Source organism: Choloepus didactylus, chromosome 6, assembly GCF_015220235.1.
Source record: "Choloepus didactylus isolate mChoDid1 chromosome 6, mChoDid1.pri, whole genome shotgun sequence".
Classification (NCBI taxonomy): domain Eukaryota; kingdom Metazoa; phylum Chordata; class Mammalia; order Pilosa; family Megalonychidae; genus Choloepus; species Choloepus didactylus.
The window spans coordinates 71,376,909-71,402,182 of record NC_051312.1 but is presented as its reverse complement, the minus strand read 5'-3'; the positions used below and the strand labels follow the sequence as shown (position 1 = coordinate 71,402,182).

Here is a 25,274-nt window from a genome sequence, read left to right as displayed (position 1 = left end):
GTGAGACATGACATGGGATGTGACACGAGACGTGACACAAGATGTGAGACGTGACATGAGAAGTGAAGTGAGATGTGACACAAGATGTGAGACGTGACGTGAGACATGACGTGAGATGTGACGTGAGACATGCCATGACATGAGACATGACATGACGTGACATGGAAAAAGAAAGATGCAGAAGTGATTCTTCAGCTACCCTCACAGAAAAAAGTCAGCTACCTCTGGGGCAAGGCTGGAGGTGTGTGAGGGGTGCTGGAAAACAGTTCTTCTCAGACATCTTTACAACACTGGATACAGTGGAGCAACATCTAAAGAGTTCTGAGGGAAAGAGTGACTTTAGAATTTTATAACCCTCCAAGCTGTCCTTCAAGAATAAAGACAATATTTTCAAACATGCTAGAACTCAGGGAACATAGCATCTCTGGGAACTTATGGGTAAACTATTGGAAAATGAAGTCCAGAAAACAAGACATAATCAAAATAATAAATTTAGAAATAGTGAGCCATGGCGAAGGAGGACTAGAGGTAAGCATTAAATTTCTTTACATATAAATCTAAGGCTAAACAGCTGCGGGAACTATGGTCATAGAATGCAATGTAAATGTTATAACCTTGACAATATAAAAAGAATAATCTAACATTTGTATAGGTAGCAATGGAAAGGTAGGAAGAAATGCTGCCATTTATTACATAAGAAATATGTATAAACTCAAGCAGGATTCATCTATGCCACTAATTAGCAGCTAGAAAATCTGATGAAAAAAGTGTTTTCATAAATAAACAAGCAAAAATATAAATCACATAGATTGTGCCCCAACATGAGATGTAGGAGACCTATAAAAATAAATGCACATATTTTAGAGAAAAAAAGAGGGACAAACCATGTGCCTAAATGAGAAGTAAATATTTAAAAATCAAAAAATTTAAAAGTCTATAAACTGTAAAAACAAACGTAACTAGTATGGTTCTTCTAAATCCAATGTGTAGCTTTGGGGCAATCATAATAAAAATGTTGTACAAAACAGTATAAATTACGTTTAGAAAAACGGACAGGTAAGAGTCAGAACTAGATCTGGAATCCTTAGATTTTAGAAGGTTAGAATTAAAAGGGACTTCTAAGTTTATCTAGTCCAAGAGGAAACAAAGGCTTAGAGAGGTTGGGGAACATATTTAAGGACTTCATTAATTGATATCTGGACTGGGATATGAAATCAAATCTGGCTTCTTGTCTAGTTGCTCTTTCCATTTATTTGCATTGAATCTCTGTATCACGACTATCCACAAATATTCTGAAAAAAAAAAAAAGAGCAATGAGGGAGAACCAACCCTGCTGTACACTAGAACACATTATGAGGCAGCATTAATTTAAATGGTGTGATATGGACCAGAATAAAACAAAATCAAGAGCCCAGAATTAGGCTCTGATATATATGAATGTAACGATTATCTAAGCCACAAAATATAATCTAGTAGAAAATAGACTTGCTATCCCAATTAATGAAAAGTAATGTTTTTATAATGATTAAAAAAGAAGGCATCTCAAAGGAAAAAACGAACAAAAACGATTATGTGGAAATTTTATAACTTCTCTAAAATAATACAAAATTTGTTAAAAAGCAAAAAAAAATTATAAAATGAAAGTAGCAGATGAAAGGTTAATAACTATAATGTATCAAGAGCTTACATATAAATATATATTGCCAACAAAAAAACAAACCAATAAAAAACAAAGCACATAAATGGACACATGGGCAAAGAAATGAGTAGCTAATTCACTCAATAAGAAATAAAAATGGAAAATAAATATGAAAAATTTTGTGCTTTCTAGAAAATTAGATGAAATAGTAATGAAGTGCCATTTCATGCTAATAACAACACTTTGTTGTTGCTGTTAATGTTGACATTGATTATCTGGTTCTTGCTATATTCTGGCCAATAAGGAGCAAAAGCAAAACAAAGTCCAACACTGATAAAGCTTAGGGGAAAGACGTACACTCAGTCTTTGCAGGCAGCGCTATAAACTGGAAGGAATTTGGTAAATGCAAATGCTTCTGCACTTTGAGCAGCCTGTGAATTTATACCAAGGGAGCAACTTACAGGAAGAAAGAAAAAAACCACAAGTACAAAGTTGTTTATAGTAGGGTTGTTAATCATAGCCAAAAAGAAGGTAATCATCTGAATTACCTGACAACAGATATATAAATGCACCCAATTAATGATAAATATGAAAGTCAAAATACATGGAGTTATGAAATAGCTTAAGTAATAAAAAAAATAGAAACAGAAAGTTACATTTATAGCAAATCATTTGTGAAAAATCATAAATTATAAATATTGATAAATATTAGAAAGAGTAAAATTGTTGCTTTTTCAGAATTTATGGGGTTGTCGGTGAAATTTTAAGATAAGTTTTTCCTAGTGTTCCAAATCTGCTTTAATAAACAAATTAAAATTTTAAAGTAGAGAAGTATACAATGCATTTTCAAAAGACTTCCTCTAAGGAAGGTTACTTTTTAAAAAAATGTTGCTTTTTAAAAACATTTGGTGGAAAGTTTACTTCTGGGAACCTGCTTGTTAATGTTGGACAGGTGGGTGTTAGTTACTGCATTTCAGACCGGGGGCTCCCTGCGGCACTGGTGACAGCCCAGACGCACCCACACAACAATCTGTAACCAGAACGTGTCACGCAGAGACTGACTTAGACTGACCACGGGCAGCATGAAGGGGATCGAGGCTTTTCAAATGGTGCTCTGTGAAGCTTGAGGGGCACTGAGGTGCCTCAAGGCCTCAGTGGAAAGGGAGAGTGGCCCATGGGTGTGGATCCAAGCCCTCCTACCCTCTTTGACCAAGCAGCCCCTCTCCTCTCTCCCCTACCTACTGGCCTTCTATGGATTAGTTTGTCCAAAACATTGGGCAGCTAAAAAAAAGTTTCATCATCACTTGCATGATAGAAGAACCATGAGATTTGGTTTTAGGAAATCTTTGTTCCTCAGTTTTCCTCAACTGCCTCTCTTAGTTATTGGGAGGATTAGATTAAAACAGGGGTACAAAGTGATTTATACTATGGGAAATACCAGAAAGAATTTATTTATTATGATTAGATTAAAAGGAGTAGGATATAGAATCAAATAAAAAAGAGAGAAAGGAAAGGAAGAGGGTTTCAGAGCTGGTGGGACTTACCCATTGCTTTGAGGGACAGGGATGGGATGGTTTGGAGGGGGGTGGCACGTCAGGATGGAGACTCAGCATGAACAAAGGCATAGAAGCAAGAGGATGAGTGTCCACGGGGAGGAGGATCTGGGGCAGAGGGAAGGGCAGTCTGGCCTGTTGGAAACGTTCTTCCCTCTGAAGTCACCCCCACTCCTCTTTGTCTACCTTGTGGTACTTACAGCTATAATAGGTTTTAAAATTTTATGTACCTATTTCAACTCCCCCGTCACATCTTACACAATTTCATTCATTTATTCAACAAATGTTTATTCAGGGCCTAGAAGTGCCAGGCACTGTTGTAAGCACTTTGGAATTTGGGGATGGACACACACACACACACACACACACACACACACACACCACAGATCCCTGCCTTCGAGGGCCCTTTGCTCGAGTGATAATAACAGCTAAACGCCTGGACTACCTTATTACATACCAGGCACATGCCAGGTACTTCACAAATATTAATTCATTCAACCTTTATGACAACCCCATGAGGTACTATTATTAGCCCCATTTTGGATATGGGGAGAATCAGGCATGGATTGGTAAAGTAGCTTGCCCAAGTCACATGGCTGGTCAGTGGCAGGGCCAGGATTTACTGGAGAGCAGGCCTCACAGTTCTGGCTCTCGGGCTCAGCACAAGTATGCTGGATGGTGCTGAGGAGGGAGCCTGGGAAGCACTGGGAAGTAGGGCTGGATCAGTCAGTCAAACAAGGAGGGTGAGGACTCTACTGAAGACATCAGGAGAGGTGAGTGAGGAGACAGGGTGGGATGGGGGAAAAGCAGAGAGGTTCAAAGCCTTATTTCCAGAAGATGAGTCTGGCCAGGTGGATGAGGGTAGGGTGGTGTAGAGCCTGTAAGGTTGGAGGGAGGGGACTTCCAGTGACCCGGGAGGGAAGGTCTGGGGTCTAGACTTTGTGGTGACAGCAGATTAGAAAGCCAGAGATGACTCGGATGTCTTTGAAAAGAGGAACTGATACATTTGGGAGGCTTCCTGGGTGTGAGGGGAGACAGAAAAGGAAGCGTCAAAAGTTCAGGCCTGGGTGACCCTTCCATATCATTCATTCATCAGCAAATATTTACTGAGGGTCTGTTCTGTGTCTGGCTCAAACTACCCACTGGGATGGACAAGGGCTGCTGTCAGGAAGCTAGTGTTTACCCGTCCTTCCTTGACCTGGCACGCATGGATCCAGCCCAGCCTGTGGGGAGCAGCTAACCCCCACCCCACCTACCTTTTTCTTGCTCAGCCGCTTCACTAAGGTCTGGAAGCTTGAGCCCCACTAAATTCTGACTTCTCATCAGGATGTGTTCCTTTGTGGGAAAAGAAAAAGACAACATTTCAGATGCTGACTTCAGGTTGGACTCTTTTCTTGGTCCCGTCTATGGCTCTGTGACCACTAAGCCTTGGGTGGGGGACTCTCAGGGCAGCCTCAAAAGTGGGGCCGAGGGTCATGATATGGGGAGATCTGAGGAGCACCAAGAAAATAGTTCCTCTCCCAGCCTGTAGGTACCTGGAACCCCACCATTAGGGCCACATTCCTTGGGTTAAGAATTGTCCTCATCATAGCCTGCTGTTTTAGATAAGATGGAATGCCACAGGGTGAATGAGCTGCTCAGATAACATTTAGTTGCAAAACTAAGAACTCTGGGGACAGGGGGCATCCCTGAGTGTGCCCAGGCTGCTCCTGGAAACATCCTGGCTGTGGTCTGAGCTGGCTGGGGCTTCATGCCCTGCCGTTCATCACAGTTAGTACCCAGTTCTGGGACTTGTGACCCCCTGATGTCCTCAGCTCAATAGCTTTTTCTGGGGGGGCATCTCTTAAGTTTTAAACAGCCTAGGTAAATGAGGCCTGGGAATTACTGCCCCAAAGCAGCAGACCTAGCAGTCACTACCCAAGCACAGCCAGGGGACTGACAGGGCTGGCTCAGAAGTGGGGAGAGAGAGGGATGCTGACCTCAGGTATGTGGCACAGGTAGGCTTACATCTGCTCTGAGCCAATTTGCACAAGGTAGGGCCCTCAAGAGAAAATGACTGACAGAGCCCTTGTGACTATAAATGGATTTTCAGTCTTCTGTGTAGCAGGTCACTTGAGTGGTATTGCCCCAGGTAAAAAGAAAAGGAAGTGACCAGCAGGGGGTGCCCATGGCTTGAAGGGAAATCACCAGCCAGGGCCCTTTTACTTATTTCCTTAGCAAGTCAGTGGCCACAGCCAGTCAGCTCCTAGCACACTGGATGGGGGGCAGGCACAGGCCAGCATTGCTCAGTTGCTAGGGTAGTGGTGAGTGGGAGCCGGATGGAGCCTCTGAGTTCTCTATAACCTTCTTTGCTGGGTGAGAAAAACTGGCCGGGCCTCTGATGCCCAGGGGTGGAGGCAAATCCCTGCCTGTCTGACTCCTGTGGATCCATCTTCAGCAGAAATGTGGGACAGTCGACCATCCCGGCAGCCCCCCCAGGCCCTGTGCTGATCCATTAGTTAGTGAAGTCTTCATGACTGGGTGGAGTTTTCTGTGTAAAACGTTAACATCAGCAGCAAGGCCCCAGCTTCCCCAGGCTTCCCACTCAGCTTCATGGAAGTTCTGACTAGGGCAGTGGCTTGACTCAAAAATCCCCTCACTTATGCTTGAGTCAAAAATCCCCTCACTTATGCGTGACTGCGTCAGGTGCCTCTTTTCCTTCTCTGGCCCATGTCCCTTCTGTCGCAGAGCCAGCTGTGGATGCCCCAGGCCCCACCCTACAGAGTCCCTGTTGCCTTGTCCTGTAGCCTGGGTTGGTCTCCTGGGGAAGAATGAATCAAACAGGAATTGCCTTACCCTGTTAAAGTTTTCTCTCACACCCTCGTGGACTCTCTCCCTACATCTCTTGATACCTCCAACCCTGCCCCTGCACAGGGTGGGAGCCCCAGGAGTCACCACTGTGCATGGTTGGATGGCCAGCAAAAGTGGGCAGCACCATGGGAGTTAGAAGAAATTCACCATGGGAGCAACCCCCATGGCCATCATTATACTTGCAGATGGACATGAGACCTTTGTTAACAGGCATCAGGAAGGAAAGCAGCTTGGGCATTGCAAGCTGCCCTATCTCAGTCCCAGGAATGACAAAGCACTCCATCAAGGGGTTCCTGTTTAGCAGCCACCAGCTCTGGCTGGAGGAGGAAAACACAGTCCCGGATGGAGGGTCCATGTTTCTCTCCATGCATCTGCCTTCCCTTTGTGTGGCAACTATAGCCCAGACTGACCTCTCCCTAGTTACTGGGGTAATAGCACCTGCATCTCGTGTTTATGAAGAAGATGCTACACATGTGGGCCTGATTTCTCAGGGTGGGAAGATTAGGGCTCCCAGGAGGCCCAAGTCCAGGCCAGAGCTGCCCTGCCCCGGGCCCCAGGTTTAGCCCAGAGAACTCTCAGCCCAGGGGTCCTGGGAGCCCTCTGCTCAGGCCAGGGCCACACCCTGCCCACCAGGCCCCCAGGAACCTACCTCACGGAGTTTGGTCAGTTTCTGCATCCGCACAGGCTGGACTTGTATCTGAAAGTCTTTGAGTCCTGGTGCCTTGGCCAGCTTGCTGCTGGCTTTGCCTGAAAAACGCTTTTCTTCCTCTGCCAGTGGCAGCTTGGCGAGCACTTTCTGCAGATGGGGGCCAGGTTCTTCGGGGCCACTATCCCTGGAGACCCCTCGCAACAGGGGGGGCCGGGACACAGGGGGCCACATCTCAGCTTTGGAGCTGACCTTGGACCCTGCTGGCTCCCCGGCTGAGCCTTTCCCCTGAGGGACTGGGGGAGGCGCCCCTCCAGAAACCTGGGCTGGGCTTCTCGGCAGAGGGTTGCTCTCCTTGGCTGTCTTGAGGGGCTGCTTCCCCAGCTCGCTCTCGACAGGGCCAGGCTGGGGGCTGTTCAGGGCCATTTTCCCACCACTTCCTGTGCCAGAAGCTGGGCCCTTGGGTGTGGTCTCAGGATGCTGGAGGGGATCAACGTTTTCCTTTTGTTCTATTGTAGTCTCTTCAGACTTCTCAATCGGCGGGGAGTGAGGAACCAGTCTGCCCTGAGAGACTTTCCTCTGGTCATTCTGCTTCTGGTCAGCTAGCCCTTCCGGAACATTCTGAAAGAGACAAGGTAGAGCTAAGACCCCGAAGAGAGCCTGGAGAGGTGGTAGGTGGAGCCATGTCTACTGTAGGACATCTGCCCCCATAAACCCTGACAAGGGATGGGGGTGAGGAGTGCTAGGTGGATCTGAGCCAGCAAAGGGAATCCACAAACACACCTGAGGTTTGTAAAACAGAGAAGGCAACAGGACCTACAGTTCACAACCAGCCAAGAGCTTCCCACAGTCTAGGAGCTGAGGAGGAGACTGGAATAGAAGACAGCATGGGGCAGTCACAAGCTTTGGCCCCAACTTCCTTGCTCCAGATTCTAGTCCTGGCTCTGCCTGGAAAGGCCCTTAACTCTTTGGGCTCCATTTTCACATCTTATTTGTGAACCTCTGAAACTGTATGCAAATCTGTGTGTGTGTTTATATGTTTGTGCCTGTGTATGAGTGTGTTTCTCAGAAGAGAATTCACAGCGTTCGCCAAATTCTCAGAGATGTCCATGATCCAAAAGAGGTTAAGGACCATTGGATGAGGCGATCCTGGCAGAGGTAATAGCCTACTGCTCAGAAATTCTAAGATGCTGTACACTTCTTCCATTTCCCAAGGGAAACTTGCTTTGTGAGGAGGTGTGGGTCTGCATCTCAGTATTTGTATGACTATGTTTGTGTGTGTGCTAAAACTCTTCCAGAAGACTCTATCCTGGACCCAGCTCTAGGTGAGGCTGTATTCCAACACTGCCCTTGACCCCACCTTCAGTGCTTTGGCACCTTGCTCTGACCAGGTGTGGGGCCGCTCTATCATCAACAAAGATGGAGTTTCCCTGACAGCCCTCAGGAAGAATCCCAACCAGGGGCTTGATTTTTCTACAATTTTCACTTGAGCTGGCCAGAGCAGCCCTGGTCTCTGCCTGCCTAGGAGTACAGGGCTGAGGGCAGGATCCTCATGGAGGTCAGGCTCACTGAATCCTGCTTCCCCACCCCCTCCATTTCAGACTTCCAGTCATGACAGGGCAGACGGATCTGTCAGTTTCCCCAGCATCCCCCAGCCTCTCACTCATGCACACACACTCGCAGGCTGCCTGGGGCCAGGTGAGGCTTCCAGCTGAGGCTTCCAGCTGCAGACTGTGGCTCCCCCACCCAAATCATCCAAATCAGGCAAAGCTCAAACTCACAGGCTCGCCAAGGTGAGGTGAAGACACTTTGGCCTCATCCCCCTTCTGCTGATGAAAGTAAACACATGTCAGTAAGCAATGGGAAGAGACCACATTTCCTCTTGAAATACCCACAGGGAGGTCCTTAGCAATGGTTTAAATGCCTCCCACACCCAGTGCCCTCATTTCCAGTAGACCATTGGGGGCTTCTAGGGGCTGAAGAGAGAGACCCATTGGCATAGAAACCCCACAGGGTGCCCATTACCTGTGGCAGCGTTCCAGGCAGAGGGGGCTGAGGGCCACTGCACACATCCAAACCTGGAATGGTCCAGGCACTGGTGAGTGATAGCCAGCACCCCAGACCCTCAGCTGTCCCTTTAGCAGATAACATGCCTCCCTCCCCAAACATTCTCCCTTAGCAATCTCAGGCCTGGGAGCCAGTAAGAGCAGCCACCAGTAAGAGCAGCCACCAACACCACCATTTTTTTAGCACCTCCCATGTTCCAGGTTCTGTGGTGGGCTCTCATTTAATCCCCACAGAAACCATAGGAGGAAACTGAGGCATAGGGAAATCAAGGTACTCAGCCAGGTGTCAGCACTGGGATTTGAACCCAGGCTGTCTGACCCAAGTCTGAGCTTATCACACAGTACTGATAAGGGCAAGCTGCTCTCCTTGGCACCCTGCCCCTTTCCCTGCTGGTCTGAGGGTATTCCCCTGTTCATAGCTTAGTGAAAGGAAGAAATCAAAAAGTGAATAGTGGCCCAGTGGCCTTTCCAAGTAAGCTGTGTTCTAGAATTCTCTTGGGACTCTCTCTGGGCCTGTCGGGCAGAGAGAGAGCCCTCCATAGCTCCCTCTCCCAAACTGTTGCCTACCTCCTTCTGGACCAGCCCTGCCTCCCCCACACCAGCACCAATACCAGTTGAAAATAAATTGGCCTCCTCTGGAGCAACCCAGCCAGACTGAGTGGGGAACCAGCTGCCAGGGAGAGGGGGGCTGACTGGGTTAGTGGACGGGGGCAAGCAGAGACTACTGAATGGGCAACCTGCAGGCTGGGGGGAAGGAACTAGGAGGCATCATGGTTAGGCCAGGTATCATGGGTTGAATTGGGTTCTCCAAAAAGACATTGAATCTAAGGTTACCTGTGAATGTGACCTTATTTGGAAATAGGGTCATTGAAGATGGAATCAGTTAAATTAAAATGAGGTCATGCTGGAGTAGGGGTGCCCTTAATCCAATATAACTTGTGTCCTAATAAGAAGGGGAGAAAAGACACAGACTGACCCAGAGAGGACAGCCTTGCGTGGATGAAGTGTTGCAGCTGCAAGCCAAGGAATACCAAGGATTGCCAGCAACCACCAGAAGATGGGAGATGCAAGGACAGACTCTCCCCTGCAGGTTTCTTAGGGGGCACAGCCCTGCCAATACCTTGATTTTGGACTTTCAGCCTCCAGAACTATAGAACAATACATGTCTGTTGGGGTCCTTTGTTATGGAAGCCCTAGGAAATTAGCACACCAGGGGATGGGCAGAGCCCCTACTCAGGGGAAGAAGTGGGCGATGGACCTCACCTGGGGGGCTGGGGACTGTGAGCGAGTTGCTCCGGGAGGAGGCAGGGGACGCTCCGGGGCTGGAGTTCCGGGGAGCAGCTGTGGAGACAGACAAATTGGCCCACAGTTGTGAGTTTCGGACTTCAGCCTAACACAGACATCTTTCCGATATTTCTGCCCCTCCTGGAAACCAGACCTGCCATATCAGAGTAGCGCTGATTCCTGACTGCCAGACAAGGCTCCCACCACAACCCAACTCCTCCCTGCTGCCAGCCCGAGAGGGCACTCGGGTCACTGTGGGTGTGCATGTGCATGCAGGCTTGTACTCCTCGGCCTGCCCACCCAGACCTCAAAGTACCTTCCAGAAACCGAGGACCTGGCATTGTTTGACAACTCCCAAAGCCTGCTCCTCCTGGATTTCCCAGATTTCATATGCTCCCCTTATCCTCCCAAGAACATTCAGTCTCACCTAAACCCTGCCCCCAATCTTTTGCTCAGGAAGAAGAGTCACTTGCCATAGGGGTAGCAGGCGGACTTCAGGGTCCAGGGAAGCCTTACTTCTAACTCAGAAATCCCCTGAATCAGAAAACCAACCCCTCCACATCCTCCCTTCTCCCCACCCCGATCTCCCACCCCCCAACAAACACATGTCCCCAGTACCTAGGATCCTTTTCAGAACCCACAGCAGATCAAGGAGAGGGAGCCCAGTGACAGGCTCTCCAGACCTTTGCTGAGGAGGTGGCCATGAGAGCAGGGCCTCCTGGGGAAGGTGGGGCTGTCACACAGAATACAACCGTGGAGGGTGACCCAGGTGTCTGTGCATGTGGGCAACACATGGATGATTTTTCTTCATGTAGGATTAGGGAGGTAGAAGCTGGCAGGTGTGGGTTTGTCTCCATGTTCATGGGTGACCATATGAGCTGACATTTCTTGGCTAAACAGGATGCTACAAATGTCACACACCAAGCCAAAGACCGAAAAGCAGGAGAGCTTTCTGGGCTAGAGTTGGGTTGGCATTTTATTGCTTCTGAAACTGGGCAAGATGCCCCCTTTTCTCAGGATACTCTTCACAAGGCTCAGTCCTCTTGGGGTCAACAGGCCTGGGGACAGGTGAGTCAAGGGCAACCCCCTCGGAAGCAAAGCTCCCACTATGGCTGGAGCCTGGCCCTTCCCTCTCCCCACCACTCCCTCCCCCACCTGAGAGTGGCTCAGGGCAGCTACCTACACAGCCGGGTCCTGCCCTACCTGGTGGGGAGTCTCCCGGGCTGCTCCTGGACTTTCTCCCTCGGCGGGTCAGGAATCGCTCACTCACCGTCTTGGCTTCTTCCAGCAATGCCAGGTTTTTCTTCTTGTCCTCCTCTGAGATGCTGATGTCTGGCAGCTGGTCATTTACCAGATCAATGATGTGCCCTGCTGGGTCTGCAGAGGGAAGGGAGCACAGGGTGAGAGCCACTGAATCCTGGGCTCCAGCTTAGAGGCCTGCCACCCCACACCTCAGCCCAGGGCTGCTGCCCAGAGCAGACCGGGCCAGTCAAACCTTGGCTGATGGTGATCCATAGGCAGGGCTGTGTCACAAGTGGTCATGAAGCCACCATGGGTATCCAGTACTACCCTGAACTCCACTTTAAGCCATCTTGGGGCCCCATCTCCATGCTATCTCCTCCCTGTAGTGTGTTCTTACTTTGGGTCTCTGTTTCTTTCACAAGCTGGTGAGTTTAAGGTGTGAGGATAAAGGGAGCATTCCAAAGATCATGGGCCACAGACACAATCTCATTGCACCTGTCCTCCCTTCTTTCCTCCACTCACATTGTTTACCCTGGTCCTTCTCCAAACTGCCCCTTCTTGGTGAAGGACACCACCTCTCAGGCAGCTGCTCAGAAACATGGAAGTCACTCCACACTACTCAGTCTTCCCCGCTCCCCCAGTGTTCAACCATCTCATCAAGTCCTGGAATTTACCTCAAATATCTCCAGAACCTCTGCCCCCCATCTTTATTCTTGCTCATTAGCTTTTACCTGAACAATTACAGCAACCATCTCATAAGACCCCTGACTCCAGGCTATCCCCTTCATGCCATCCTCCATGGCCTATCAGTGACCCTTTCAAAAAGCTGTATCTGACCATACCATTCTCCTGCCTCTTCTCATCAAGGTTCCTCATGGTCCTCAGCATGACATCCAAACTGCAAAGTGGGTCCTGCTAATTTTGCCAGCCCCATATTCTCCTTCCCAGACCCCTACATTCCAGCTACTTTATAGTGAATGACCCCCATTTTTGTCTCCTAGCTTCCATTCCCATTCTTCTGGTAGTAGTCCCTCAGTCTTCATTGGGGGAAACCCCTCCAACTCTCAATTGCATTAGTTAGGGAGGAGCTAACTCCCCCTCCCCACCCATTTTACCTCCATTGCCTGGAGTGGGAAAATGTTCCAGGCATGGCCAATCAATGAATTCAATCCCCTTTGCCACAGTGATTGGGTCAGAGATTGGTCAGGGATGGCCATGTGAGTCCAATGAGAGTCAATCCTGCGGTTTATTGGGGAAGAGGAATCTCTTTACACTGATGATATTTGCTGCATTTTTGAAAAACGTGCCCAAAAGGAAAGCTGAGACACACGAAAGACTAGAGGGATGGAATGGAAAATTACTGACAACCCAACTTGAGCACCAGTACCCAGCATGACCTGAAACCACAACTCCTGACTTTTATTTATTTATTTATTTAGGCACAAGCTTCTTTGAGTTTTGATAGTTTTGAAAGAGTCTTGCGTTTTTGAACGAGTCCAGACTGATACACATGGCAGAGTATTCAGTTACCAGCAAGTTCTCTGTCACGGCTCCTGCTCTCCTAGCCCTGTTGTTTCTTCCACCTAGAATGTCTTTCCTTCCTCTTGACTATCTCTCTAAAGATACAACTCTCTAAAGACTGAACTTTCTAAAGCACAACTCAAATACCATCTCTTCTGGAATATCTGTACAACCCTCCCCTTCCCCAGAGAGAATTGGTCCTCTTCTCCCCTCGGTTTCCCTAGCACTTGTGTGAAGGCCCTTATAATAGTGTCCTTATTTTATCTGTTCACTTCTGAGAAGGCTCCTTGTAGGCTATGAGCTCCATGAAGGCAAGAGCCAGGTCTGTATCATATCTATGTTCCCAGTGCTTGGCCCAAGGTCAGCCCTGAGAAAACATTTGGGGAATGAGCAGGTGCCTGGAGCTGCCAGCCTTGCACTCAGGCACACCCCTCCCTGGGTGCCAGCCTCTCTGCCAGGGGGTGGAGAGCTGAATTGAGCCTCGCCCAGCTGTTGTGTTTCATGCCTCTCTGTGACTTCCTCATCCTTCTCTTCATGCCCTGGTCCTGTCTTTTTACCAAAAGAAATTGAAATTAGATACCAAACTTGTCTGGGTTCAAACACAGAGGGGCTGATTTATTTTGCTTACTGAGGGTCAGGAGAGGGGAATGGGCTCAAGTCGAGCCAAGCTGCCAGAACACAGGCTTTCTACTCAAACACACCTTCAGCTGGACCCCTGCAATCTTAGTGGAAAAAGATAAACTGGCCTAGTCCTTACCCACGGAAGTCAGTGAAGCTGTGGAAATCTTCAAGTGTCGGTGTGACAGCCTCCTGTGCGGGCTATGAGCTCTGAAAGACAGAACAGAGACATCTTGTTAAGAAATTTTGTTCAAAACTTGGATATAGAACACAAAGATGCTTATATATTCTTTCAAGTTCATACTAGAATGTTGTCTTCTAAGCTCATCTAAGGGTCATCTGAATCTCAACAGAGGAATTTGTCAGAAACGCTAATTCTTAGGTCCCACCCCAGACCTCCTGGATCCAGAAACTCTAGGGCTTGGGCCCAGGGAGCTGTATTTAACAAGCTCTGCAGGTGATTCTGATGCACGCTAAATTTTGAGAAGCACTGCTCCTAGAGGACGTAACTTTACCTTTCTATTTATTCAGGGCCCAGAATTTCTGTTAAGATCTAACCTGACAAAATAAAACCTCATAAGATGTAAATGATTGTTGTCTAGCAGGGGTGCAAATGATTTCTGTTTGGAAGAAAAGATAACCACAAAATCATGGTTTCAATATCCTTTGGAACATTAACCTATATTATATCTAACTTAGCAGTGTCATACCAGCATTCTCTTCCTCCCCACGGATTAGCTGTGCATATCGATTTCTCGTCTCCTCCTTTGAACCTTTTTCGTTAACCTGTTGATTCCCTCGTGAATGAGTTAAATCTTTGACGTGCTCAGTGTATATTTGTATAAGAATTATCTTTTTAAGTTTTTGAAAATTACATTTTGACAATCTCATTCCAGATTGACCGATACACTGCCAAATGCTGCATCAAACCAGTACAGTGGCATGCCTGGACACGTGGGCCCGTGTCCCTCCCAAGAGATCATCTTCCCCTCAGGCCCTGCTTTGGCCAAGAGCAGGATTCTACAGTCAAAGACTCACATCCTGTAGGTCTGCCTGCAAATACCTGGGCAGTTATTACTTAGGAAACTCCTCTGCTATAGTGTGTGCTTTTCTTAAAGGCTAGCAAAAAGGGCCACATGCAGGAGAGGAAAAATAATTTGTGGGGGGAAAGACATGGAAAAATCCCAAGCTCTCTCTCTCTCATTTCGAAAAACTGCTTGATTGAAACAAGAAAGATCAATAAAAATCAATAAAATGATACAAGAAAGAAAAGATTTATAAAAAATAAATAGCTCTCTGACCCCCAGGTTCTAGGAAACATTCTTCACAGCACAGGGATCAGGCACATGGGTCGTGTACCTGTTGGCCACGTTTTTATCGGTCTTGCCTTCTGGTGAACTGGCATCCCCAGTGAGGATGATTGCAGGTGGGCTGCAAGATGTTCCTTCGGTTGGAGGGCCCTGGTGGTTTAGAACAAAAACACAGAAGGGGTAAAGCATGGGATGGTGGAAGCTTCCAGGGATTGGAGCTGGAGCATTTTTTCCAGCATCCTGACACTCTGAGTCACCTTGATAAGGGGATGAATGCAGTTTATTTGGATTATTCAGAAAAAAAAGATAGGTGGTTCCTTCTTCTTTCCCCAGGAGGCATTCACGCTAGCTTATTATGGTCTGCTTTTCATGCACTAATATTAGGGAATCTATAAGCCATGGCTTTGCTCAAAGCTCTCACAAACAGTGCAGGAAAGGAATGGTCCGGAACCCTCAGACTGTGGCCAGACCTGGCTGGGGAGAGAATGGAGGCCAGAAGAAAAGGCAGTAACACCCTTACATTCCTGAGATTCAGTCACAGTCCTACACTTGGACAATTTGACATTTCAATAAGGGTAATTTGTTTAGTGGGTAATGAAATGCAGTTTAATATTTGTTTCTTTTTAAAAATGTTTAAATATAAATTTCCAAAATTAGGACAAAAGTTACTGGCCAGTCTTTAGATTTTTGAGGTATTATTTCACAACAACTGAATTAATAAAATTCAAAAATAATAACTTCCTGTATTGGTGAATTTGTAATGCAATTGGTATCCTTATACACTGCTGACTGCTGAGTGAACTGTAGAACAACCTGAGGGGCATGATAAGTATTTGTTGCATGAATAAATGAATGGATGACATAAAAGCAATATGAGGTATACAGTTAGATCCATAAAGATGTACCTCAAACCTGGATTTTCCCGGTCAAAGCAGACATAGAGGTAAAATAGGACCACATTAACAGTAATACATGGTATCTCTCTGGTCCTTTTACACACCTGCTATTGCAGTATTTTCATCTCAGAATTGTTCCCAGTTATATCTGGGAGACTCTCTGGGGTAATCTCATGTGCCCCTTCATCAACTAATGTGATACCTGCCATTTTCCCCTCTTCTGTCCCAGCTCCCTTTACTGATATGTGCAGCCATGGTTGCCAGGCCCTCTGTGAATGCACTACCGTCATAGTAGTCATCTCCAAGGCACTGTCTCTTGATGCTCCCCAGCAGGTTGCATCACCTCCTACTGTTAGTGTGGCTTCCTGTAGCTTCAGAGCAGTTGGTACAGTTGCCCCATTGCTACTTTGTGGGGCTGGGTCCTTCTGGAGCCTGTGGGCATGAAGAGTTCTTACTTCCACCAGCTCTGCTGAAGCCATGGCCGGGGGCTGCCAATGAACTGGGGCCCTTACAGAGTCAGAGCTGAGCTAAGCTGTGTTCTTGAGCTCTCAGTGTATAGTGTCGGTTCCTTGCAAGGTGAGGGGAAGTCCCTCTCCTTTTCACATTATACCTTGTTGTTAAGTGGGTACTGCACAGTACTGTCTGGAAGTCCTCAAATCCCATAATTTTTAGTGAAAGCAGCTCTTCCCATTTTCATTTCCAGCTCTTCCCTGCCCTGGCCTCAAACATAAGGCTGTGTGATCTGGGAAAGAGTCTCTTAGTAAGAGTCTGGACAGGGAACACCACGTTGCTTCCCTTGCAGAAAAGGGGCTTTCATATGGAAATCCAAAGCCAGATCCCTGAAAAGATGTTCCTTGGACTCTGCGTTCTTATCTAAGACCTCTTCATCTTAAGGGGAGATGGAGTGGTTGTTAGAAGATGTGCTGGTTTGGATATATTATGTCCCCCAAAATGCCATGTTCTTTGATGCAGTCTTGTGGGGGTAGATGTATTAGTGTTGATTAGGTTGGAATCCTTTGATTGTTTCCATGGAGATGTGACTCAATCAATTGTGAGTGAAGTGTTTGATTGGAGTATTTCCATGGAGATATGGACCCCACCCATTCAGGGTGGTTCTTGATTTAATCACTAGAGCCCTATAAAGGAGCTCACAAACAGAAGGACCTGAGAGCAGCTGAGTGACATTTTGGAGAGCAGCTGAGAGAGACATTTTGGAGATGGCCGCTGAAAGCAGACTTTTGCTGACACTTTGGAGATGCTAGCCCAGTGCTTGCTCTGGAGAAGCTAAGAGAGGACAAAATGCCCCAAGAGCAACATTTTGAAGAATGCATAGGAGCTGAAAGAGAAGCTGGAACACAACCCGGGATCAGCAGATGCCAGCCATGTGCCTTCCCAGCTAACAGAGGTTTTCTGGATGCCATTGGCCCTCCTTTGTTGAAGGTATTCTTGTGTTGATGCCTTAATTTGGACATTTTCATGGCCTTCAGACTGTAGATTTGTAACCAAATAAACCCCTTTTACAAAAGCCGATCCATTTCTGGTATTTTGCATAATGGCAGCATTAGCAAACTGGAACAGAAGGGGAAGCACTCAGAATCTCTGAGCACACAGAAGGCAGTTTGGCCAGGGACTTTGGCTGGGTAGGAGTAGGAAGCAACATCACCTATTGGAAGAGTTAGACAGACCTGGACTCACATTTTTGCTTATTAACTAGTAGCTATGTGTCCTTGGGTGATTTATTCATCTCTCTATGCCTTAGGATCATCAAATATAACTCATAATGTTGGTATAAGGATTAAAAATAGTGTTGATAAAATACCTAATTGATGTATTCAATAAATGGTTATATTACTGTCATGATACTTGCTCATTTAACAAGCACTTTTTAGGTATCCACCATGTGTCAGAAGCACCTTGAGATACAAAGATAAGACCTTCAAAGTCTCATAGTCTAGTAGGGGAGATAAAGAAGTAACTAATACTTACACTAAATATAATGTGATCAGGAATGGGCCACAGTCTGTGAAAGCTCAGAGAAAACAAAAGAAAACTCCCTAGGTAGGAAAGTTGGAGAAGACTTTATAGAAGAGGGGATATTTTAGCTAGGTCTGGAGGGATGAATAGGAGCTTAAAAGACAAAGGTATTAGGGAAAAATTTCTGGGCAAAAGGAATAGCATTAGCAAATGGCAAAACTGGGAATTAGAGAGGCATCAATGTAGCTGGAGCATGGACTGTGGAGTATGCAGTATAGGAGGGGCCAGGAGAGGACAAGGCTAAAATAAGAGATTGAGCCAGCTTCTGAAGGACCTTGAATGCCACTCTATTGAGTTTGACCTTTATAGATTTGGAGGTGAGCAACCCTGAAGATTAGGATTGGAAATAACTTGACTGCCCACAGAGACAGTACAGAATTGTTGACAGCAGATCTGTCCTTGAATCCATTTGATTCATGTTGGTGGAGATGAGAGCCAAAGCCCAGTTATTAAAGAATCCATTCTCCCTTGATAAACTGAAGCCAGGCCACTCTCCATTTGGACGCTCATAGTTGACCAAGGTGGAGTGTCAAAGAGTCAACAAGATCTTTGGGACTGGAACCACTGGCCAACCTGTTCTCAAGACCCTAGAGCTCCAGTTTCTCCAAGAACACAGATATCCATCATTCCATTACAGACTCCTCCTGGAAGAGATGCCCAGGGAGTTTCCCAAAAAGCAGCATTTCATTCTATAGATAGGATCACATTAATGGGTTGGTGATGAGCTGGCAAGTTTGCTTTGTCCTCTTGTCACACTGTCCCTCAATTCCCATAATTGTAAAATGGTCAAAGGCCTTCTCTGTCTCAAAAGATTGTGAGAATAAAATAAAATGACAAAATGATGTATATACACTTTTGATTTACAAATATCCAATAATCAAAGTTACCATTAAAATGAATGGTGGCTCTACTCTGAACCAATTCTCCCCACCCTTTGTCTACTAGGCCCCCATGGAGGGAGGCCAGGCAACAGCAGAGGGGCTGGGGTCTTCAAGGGGCCAGGAGGATCTTGGGTTATGGTCTGAGGAACAGTGTCTAGGGAAACTGCTGAGGTCAAGAAGGGGACGCAGTGTGTCAAAATATCATGTGGCAGGACGGGGATGGAACCAGGGGCAGGTGCCATACCAAATGGAGAGAGCTAGGGAAGAAAGAGCAATGGGGGAATTTTGTACTGTGTGGACTCTCTGGTGAGCAGGGAGGGCTGAAGGTTTTCCAGAGGTTTTCTTCACATCATTAAAAGTTGGTGGTACAGTCTCTTGGATGTTAATTAAGGAATGAGCATCCCCTGAAGCCTATTTTATGAGACTCAGAGATGGCAAATTAGGAAACTGTGGGCCCATTAGATATGAGTGTTTACAATTTTTTAAATTAGCTACCAACATTTCATAATTGGGAAAATTCACATAAAAATCTGGTTTCGCTGCTTTTCTTTAAAAACCAAGGGATAAGCAATCTCAGGCCCACATTTCTGAAGAGTAATCCCTGGCTGCAGTCATCTTAACCTGGCCTGCTTCAATCATTTATGCTACCTGCCAGGCCCCGAAAGCATCTGTATTCATGTAATACTTGGTTTTCAGGAGCATAGGAAGTTTGTGCTTAAAACCTTCCACCCATGTCATCTTAATGGAGCGTCTTTCCTACATGGCCTCATGGGTGGTTGATAACATGGGAATGCCAGGCAAAACACTTACTGTGCTTACAGTATTACAGTGTATTTGGGGTTCCTCCCCTGTGTGGAATTTATTCTGATCATGAAACTTTAAGCTCTGAAAATTGTCTTTTTCATGTTTGTCATAGAGAATTTCTTTCTTGTATGGATCTTATGGTGAAAATGAAGGAGTGCCCTTTGACTAAAATATAATTTTCCTACTCATTATATCCCATGGTTTCTGCCATCCTTCATGGTGGAACTTGTACAAATTCCCGGCATGCATTGGTGCAAATCGGTTAAGTCTATTGAAGGGAGAAGGATGGGCCAAACATGAACTAACTTCTGAATGTTGTGTTGTGAAAAAACAAACAAATTGGAGGGAATGCAGGTCATGGTTTTACTATGTATCTGTTTCCAAGGGTTTAATATATTCAGTCTGCTATGTAAGTAGAATATAGTTCACTAATTTATTTTATTTTATTGACACAGTACCTACTTGTTAAGGCAATTTGAAGTAACCAACAATAAAATATAAGGCATAAAAACATGAGACTGTAAAAATGGGCATAATTTGATACATATAAATATCCCTAGCAGACAAAGAGAAATCATGCTCCTTTTAACCATCCATAGTTTGACTCTGGTGATAAACTCTTTGGTCTGAAACCCAGTGAAGCTGTGATCCATGTGGTCCAGACTCTGAGAAAGACTGCTTTAAAGAGCTGGTCAACAGACAAAAGGCTAATTAAACAACAACAAAAACTCCATTCTTTACTCTTACCTCTCAAAGACATGAAAGGGAAACAAATCTTAATTCCCACCCTCACCTTTCCTCTACTCTTTTTTCTTTTTCACACTTTTCTCATATCCTACACCCTAAAGTCTCCTCACTTATTTTATATTTTTACTTTTTATTTTGATAACATATAAACAACCCCAAAATTTCCCCTTGTAACTACTTTCAAGTGTACAATTCAGGAAGTACATTCCCGATGTTGTTCTATTGTCATCACCACCTATTACTGAACTTTTTCATCACCCCAAACAGAAACCCTGTTCCCATAGAGCAATAATCCCCCATTCTACCCACCCCCACCTCTGCTAACCTCTGATCTACTTTCTGTCTCTATAATTTGCATATCCTAGGTATTTCAAATAAGTGGAATCATAAACGTTGTCCTTTTGTGTCTGGCTTATTCCACTCAACATGTCTTCAAGGTTCATCCATGTTGTAGCAGGTATCGGGACTTCATTCCTTTTCACAGCTGAACAATATCCCATTTGTCTGTTGATGGAAAGACTCCTCACTTTTTAACCTTCCTACCCAAATCCACTCTCTCCTTTCCTCCCCCATCTCTACCCCAAAATCTTTACTCCCCAGCTCCTTCTGGTTAGTTATTGTGCAGATTGTCTTAGTCTCTCTTCTTATGATTGACTCACAGCATTTACGAGTCTTGCAGAATAGCTACCCTGCTTACATGGGAGAGAACCCAGAGTGCCACTGTCCTTATTACGGATTGAGTCAAGTCCCCATATAGTCATGTTCTCATCCTAACCTCCTCTACTATGTACGTGATGATATGTTCCTTTTTGACCTTATCCTGTTCACACAAGGGAATCCTAATATATACACTGTCCCCTTATGACAGCCCCTTAAACAAATAAATCCCAAGTGTAATGTACATACACTTTTCTTAACTGTTCTAATTCATCCTAGGTCTTTTGTGCACTGATAGTTTATTTGAATACTGTTATTTGGTTAATTAGTCACAATGGTTTAGTGGAAAAATATTACAACTGGAACTCTAGACCTATGTTTTCAGTCAGTCACTTAATCTCTTTGTGTCCCCTTCATCTATAAGATGGAAGTAATTTGACCTCTTACCTACTTGGATATTTTTATGAAAAAAATGAGAAAATAGAGTAAAATTGCTTTAAAAAGATTTTTTTGAATAGTACTCTATAAAAACAAAAACCAGTAAATTTGAGATTGAAATTGATACATAACTTGTTCCCTAATAAACTGCTTACCAAAAAAAAAGAGTCTTGCAGAGAAAGGCTCTTCTCCAAGACAACAGAGAGGCACTGTGCTGGCAAGTGTAAGATTCTCCTTGGCAATCTTAGCAGAGTGGTCAAGTCTATGAACACTCCCACATTAGTATGCTTTATTCTGTTCAATCATCCAGCAAACATTTATTGAATGTATATTATGTGCCAGGCTCTATGCTAGGCCTTGGGGAAACAAAGGTGAGCAAGACAGGCCTCTGAAGTACTTCCCAGTTAGCATAAGGGGAAAGGGCACTGGGTGGAAGTACCCCCTCACCCCTACCCCACCACCAAGTGGCTCCCAAGTCTAGTTCCCTCAATGTTGACACCTGCAAGGTAAATGGCCTACAAGGCATTGGAGTGGGCTGCTTTCTGGTACAAGTTTTCTCTGTCTCCTGGCTAAAGGCCACTCGGCAGCAAAGCTCTACTGAGGTGGCTGCTGAGCACAGAACTGCAGGCACACTCACTTTTAGAGAAGGGTCTAGGGGCAAAGGCTCCCACATAGAAAGGCTGAATCAAGCCATGGGTAGGAAGTGCCAAGCACATAACTGTGGATGCACACAATCCCAAGCTGTGTAAAAACACAGAGGCATGAAGCAATCAGGGGAAATCCTCTAATCTCCTGATGGAACATCCTGGAATGTTCTTCACTTTCTCCTTCCAATGTGTGCAAAATATTCATTTAATAAAATCAAAATGTTCTTTCTCTAATCAGCACACAGAATAGTTAAGCAAGCTCTGAACAAATTTTCCCAGTTTTCTGCCGAACTGTTTTTGTGGAGAACTCCCATATCTTGTGCAGGCTGTTTTCACTCTTTCTGGTTCTGGGGAGACAGAAATCTAGGAGACAGAATGTGGGAAGATTCCAGGGGCCCTCTGGCATGAGTTCTGCCAGGTTTTAATGCAGTGTAAATACTCATCCATACTTCCACTCTGAACTGTCAAACACAGGCTTGAGAAGGCTTGCTGGGTAGTGCATCCAAATGTAAGGTCCACTGGGTAAGTTACCTTGGCTTCTGCCCCCTACCCCCCATTTCATCAGGGGGCTTCAAGGGCATCAGGCTTAGGAGCATACTGGCTCATTACACAACCTCCCACTTCCTAGCTGTGCAACCTTGAGCAAGTTACCTCACCTTGCTGTGCCTTGGTTGCCTCATCTGGATATATTATATAACATTTACCCCACAGGAAAGTTACAGGAATTAAATGGGTTGACATGGAAATAAAGTTGCCAGATAAAATCCAGGATACTCAGTCATATTTTAATTTCAGATAAAGAATGAGAAATTCTTTGGTAAAATTATGTCCCAATTATTGCATGGACATATCTGTATTTTTATTTGCTAAATTTGGCAACCATATACGGAAAGCACAAGGAGCAGTGCTTGGCACCTAGTAAATGCTCAATAAGCATTAGACATCCTCATTCATTATTATTACTTTTGGTATTGAATTGGTTTTGAGAATATTGCTGTGTTCAGTTCTGGGTCCAATTAACCATTTGGAGCTGCCTTAACCCTCTGATCATGGAACACACCAAGCTCCTCCCTGCAACTGCTCCTTCCAAGCAATCAATGACTCCCAGAGAAACCCACCTCTAAGGCTGCCTCTGACTGGCTCCTCTCCCTCTCTCAGCCTCTGCCTCTCAAACCAAGTATAGTAAGGATAAGGGTCTTCATGGCGTAAGGGTCTAACTCTGAACCTTACTGGGTTAAGGGCACAAAAAGCAAAAAAAAACAAATGTGGGCAAAGGAAAGTGACATTTACTCAGACATACTGTGTGCCAGGCCCTGTCCTAGACACTTCTCATTTAATCCTCCTAGTAATCTGTGAATGAACCTCAGGATGCCCAACTGCAAATTAGGGATAATATCTCCCAACCTCACAGAATTGTGAAAAGGAAATGGGAATATGAAGGGGAAGGTCCTATGCATGGAGTAGGAGACTGATACGTTTCTTTTCCCTTACCTCTTTGCTTATTTCAATCCTCACTTTCCAATGAGAAAACTGACTCTCCCAAGGCTGTGGAGCAACTAAGAGGTGAAAATGACCAAACACCAGGCCTGTCGGCCTTCAGAGGCTGTGTGTTTCCCACTACACCACGCTGTTCCTACAACCGTCAATCCTGGTCTTTGGTTTCATCTCCCCTTGGTCCGGGTGTCCCATGGGCCCCTGACTCTCCTCTCTCATTCCTTCAGGCTGCACCCTCCCTCACAAACTCCTTCCTCCAGGAAGACCCTCAAGCCTGCTCAAGGCTGAAGCACGACTGGGGGCAAGATCGCAGGGGCAGAAGGTGTCCTTGGCTCACTGCCCCTCTCACCCTTCCAGAGGCCCAGCCCCGGAGGTCCATTTCTCTCCCTTGGAGTCAGCCAAGTGCTGTGGGGCTGGATCATTTCCTAGCAAGCTCACCCTTAATAAGCCAGCAGGTCACATTTCGTTCTCCTTAAATAAATCTTATAGAAACATTTAAATGTTTATTTCACTCATAAATTCCCAGGAATGCACAATGGTTTCCTAACTGCCTGGGCCCAGAGATAAATATAGGCCAGTGTCATAGATGGGAATATTAGCTTCCTTTCCCCAATGTCACATGAGCGGATCGGGCTAGGAAGCGCTAAGGAACAACAGAAGCCCCAGCCCAGGCGGGAGTGAGGAGTTTAGCTCCTGCAGACGGGTCCTGGCAAACAGCCCAGGAGAGGAGAGGATCCTGCGGGAAGGCAGTGTGAAATAGCGGAGAACGCGTGGGCCCGGAAGTCAGGTAGGCCTGGGCCGGAATCCCACCTGGGTGATCTTGGGTAAATAACTTAATTTCTCCGAGTTTCCTGTTCTCATTCAATGGGGAACTATGAATCCCCATTTTTCAGGGCTGTTTTGAAGGATTAAATGAGATAAAGCAATAATGATGATGATGAGGGTGGGGTGGGTGGGGCAGGGTATGGAATGAGGACTTTTGGGGCTATATCCCCAGATCCCACTCTCATGACCTGGGGGTATACAAGGACTGCCTCTGTAGAGAGGGGTCTGGCACAAACAGGAGTTAACCTCTCTTGTGACTCAATAAAAACACTCTCTGGGTACTTTCAAGAAAATGATTATTCCAGAGTCATGCACTAAGAACACAGGAGAGAGAGGAAGTGCCTCTACAGAGGTCTGCTGGGCATGGGGGTCCTCCCTCCCAAGGACAGAGGACTGGTATGCTGGCTCCCTGAAGGCTCCACAGCTTGGAGCTGTATAGCCAGAGCCTGCCCTGTCTTGTTGGAAACCCTTTGCTGCCATTGTCCACTCTATTCCTAGAAACCAGGGATCAATAATCACCAGATTATCCTGCTGCCTTCCTCACTGTTATTACTCTCATGCTAACAGATTTGAGGGTATAGAAGTGCATACAAATTCTATTAGTCTTATTCTGCATAGAGTGTATCACTGAGGCAGCCAGCCAGCCATTCATCCATCATCAACGTCTATCTCCCCTTCTCTTCTCCCTTACTAGAACTATTCCTCCCTCCATTTCTTCCTTTCCTCCAATTCAGCCATTTAATCATCCAGCCATCCAGTTATCCACCCAAGCTATCATACAAGCATCCATCCATTCATTCATCCGTCTGAACTCTCCTTCCTTCCCTCCCTCCCTCCTTCCTTCCTTCCTTCCTTCCTTCTTTCCCTAAGCTCCCACCACTTAGGCCCGTGGTGTTTTGGAGCTGTATGTACTCCCCCAAAAAACATGTTCTTAAACTATCTATTCCTGTGGGCGTGAACCCATTCTAAGTAGGACCTTTTGATAAGGTTTCTTCAGTCAAGGTGTCTCCAACCTCAATCAGGATGGGTTTTAATCCTGTTATTAGAGTCCTTTACAAGCAGAATGAAATTCAAGCAGATGTAGAGAAAGCCACAGGAAGCAAGAAGCTGAAATTCAGTGGA

General features: G+C 45.9%; 1 protein-coding gene across 6 annotated transcripts in view; it reads right to left on the bottom strand.

Annotated features, from left to right (window-relative positions):
* IRAG1 (inositol 1,4,5-triphosphate receptor associated 1) overlaps nucleotides 1-25,274 on the bottom strand; it is a 137,925-nt gene that overhangs the window by 43,226 nt on the left and 69,425 nt on the right. For 3 of the 6 annotated variants that reach the window (XM_037840052.1, XM_037840054.1, XM_037840055.1), the window contains exons 3-10: nucleotides 14,779-14,879; nucleotides 13,559-13,629; nucleotides 11,242-11,415; nucleotides 10,018-10,095; nucleotides 8,714-8,766; nucleotides 8,470-8,517; nucleotides 6,692-7,309; nucleotides 4,449-4,527 (exon numbers count right to left, since the gene is read on the bottom strand). In XM_037840052.1, the coding sequence (XP_037695980.1) occupies nucleotides 4,449-4,527; nucleotides 6,692-7,309; nucleotides 8,470-8,517; nucleotides 8,714-8,766; nucleotides 10,018-10,095; nucleotides 11,242-11,415; nucleotides 13,559-13,629; nucleotides 14,779-14,879 (1,222 nt within the window). Of the gene's footprint in view, nucleotides 1-4,448; nucleotides 4,528-6,691; nucleotides 7,310-8,469; nucleotides 8,518-8,713; nucleotides 8,767-10,017; nucleotides 10,096-11,241; nucleotides 11,416-13,558; nucleotides 13,630-14,778; nucleotides 14,880-25,274 lie in introns of those variants that run through there. The other 3 variants (XM_037840053.1, XM_037840056.1, XM_037840057.1) reach the window with 3 other exon arrangements.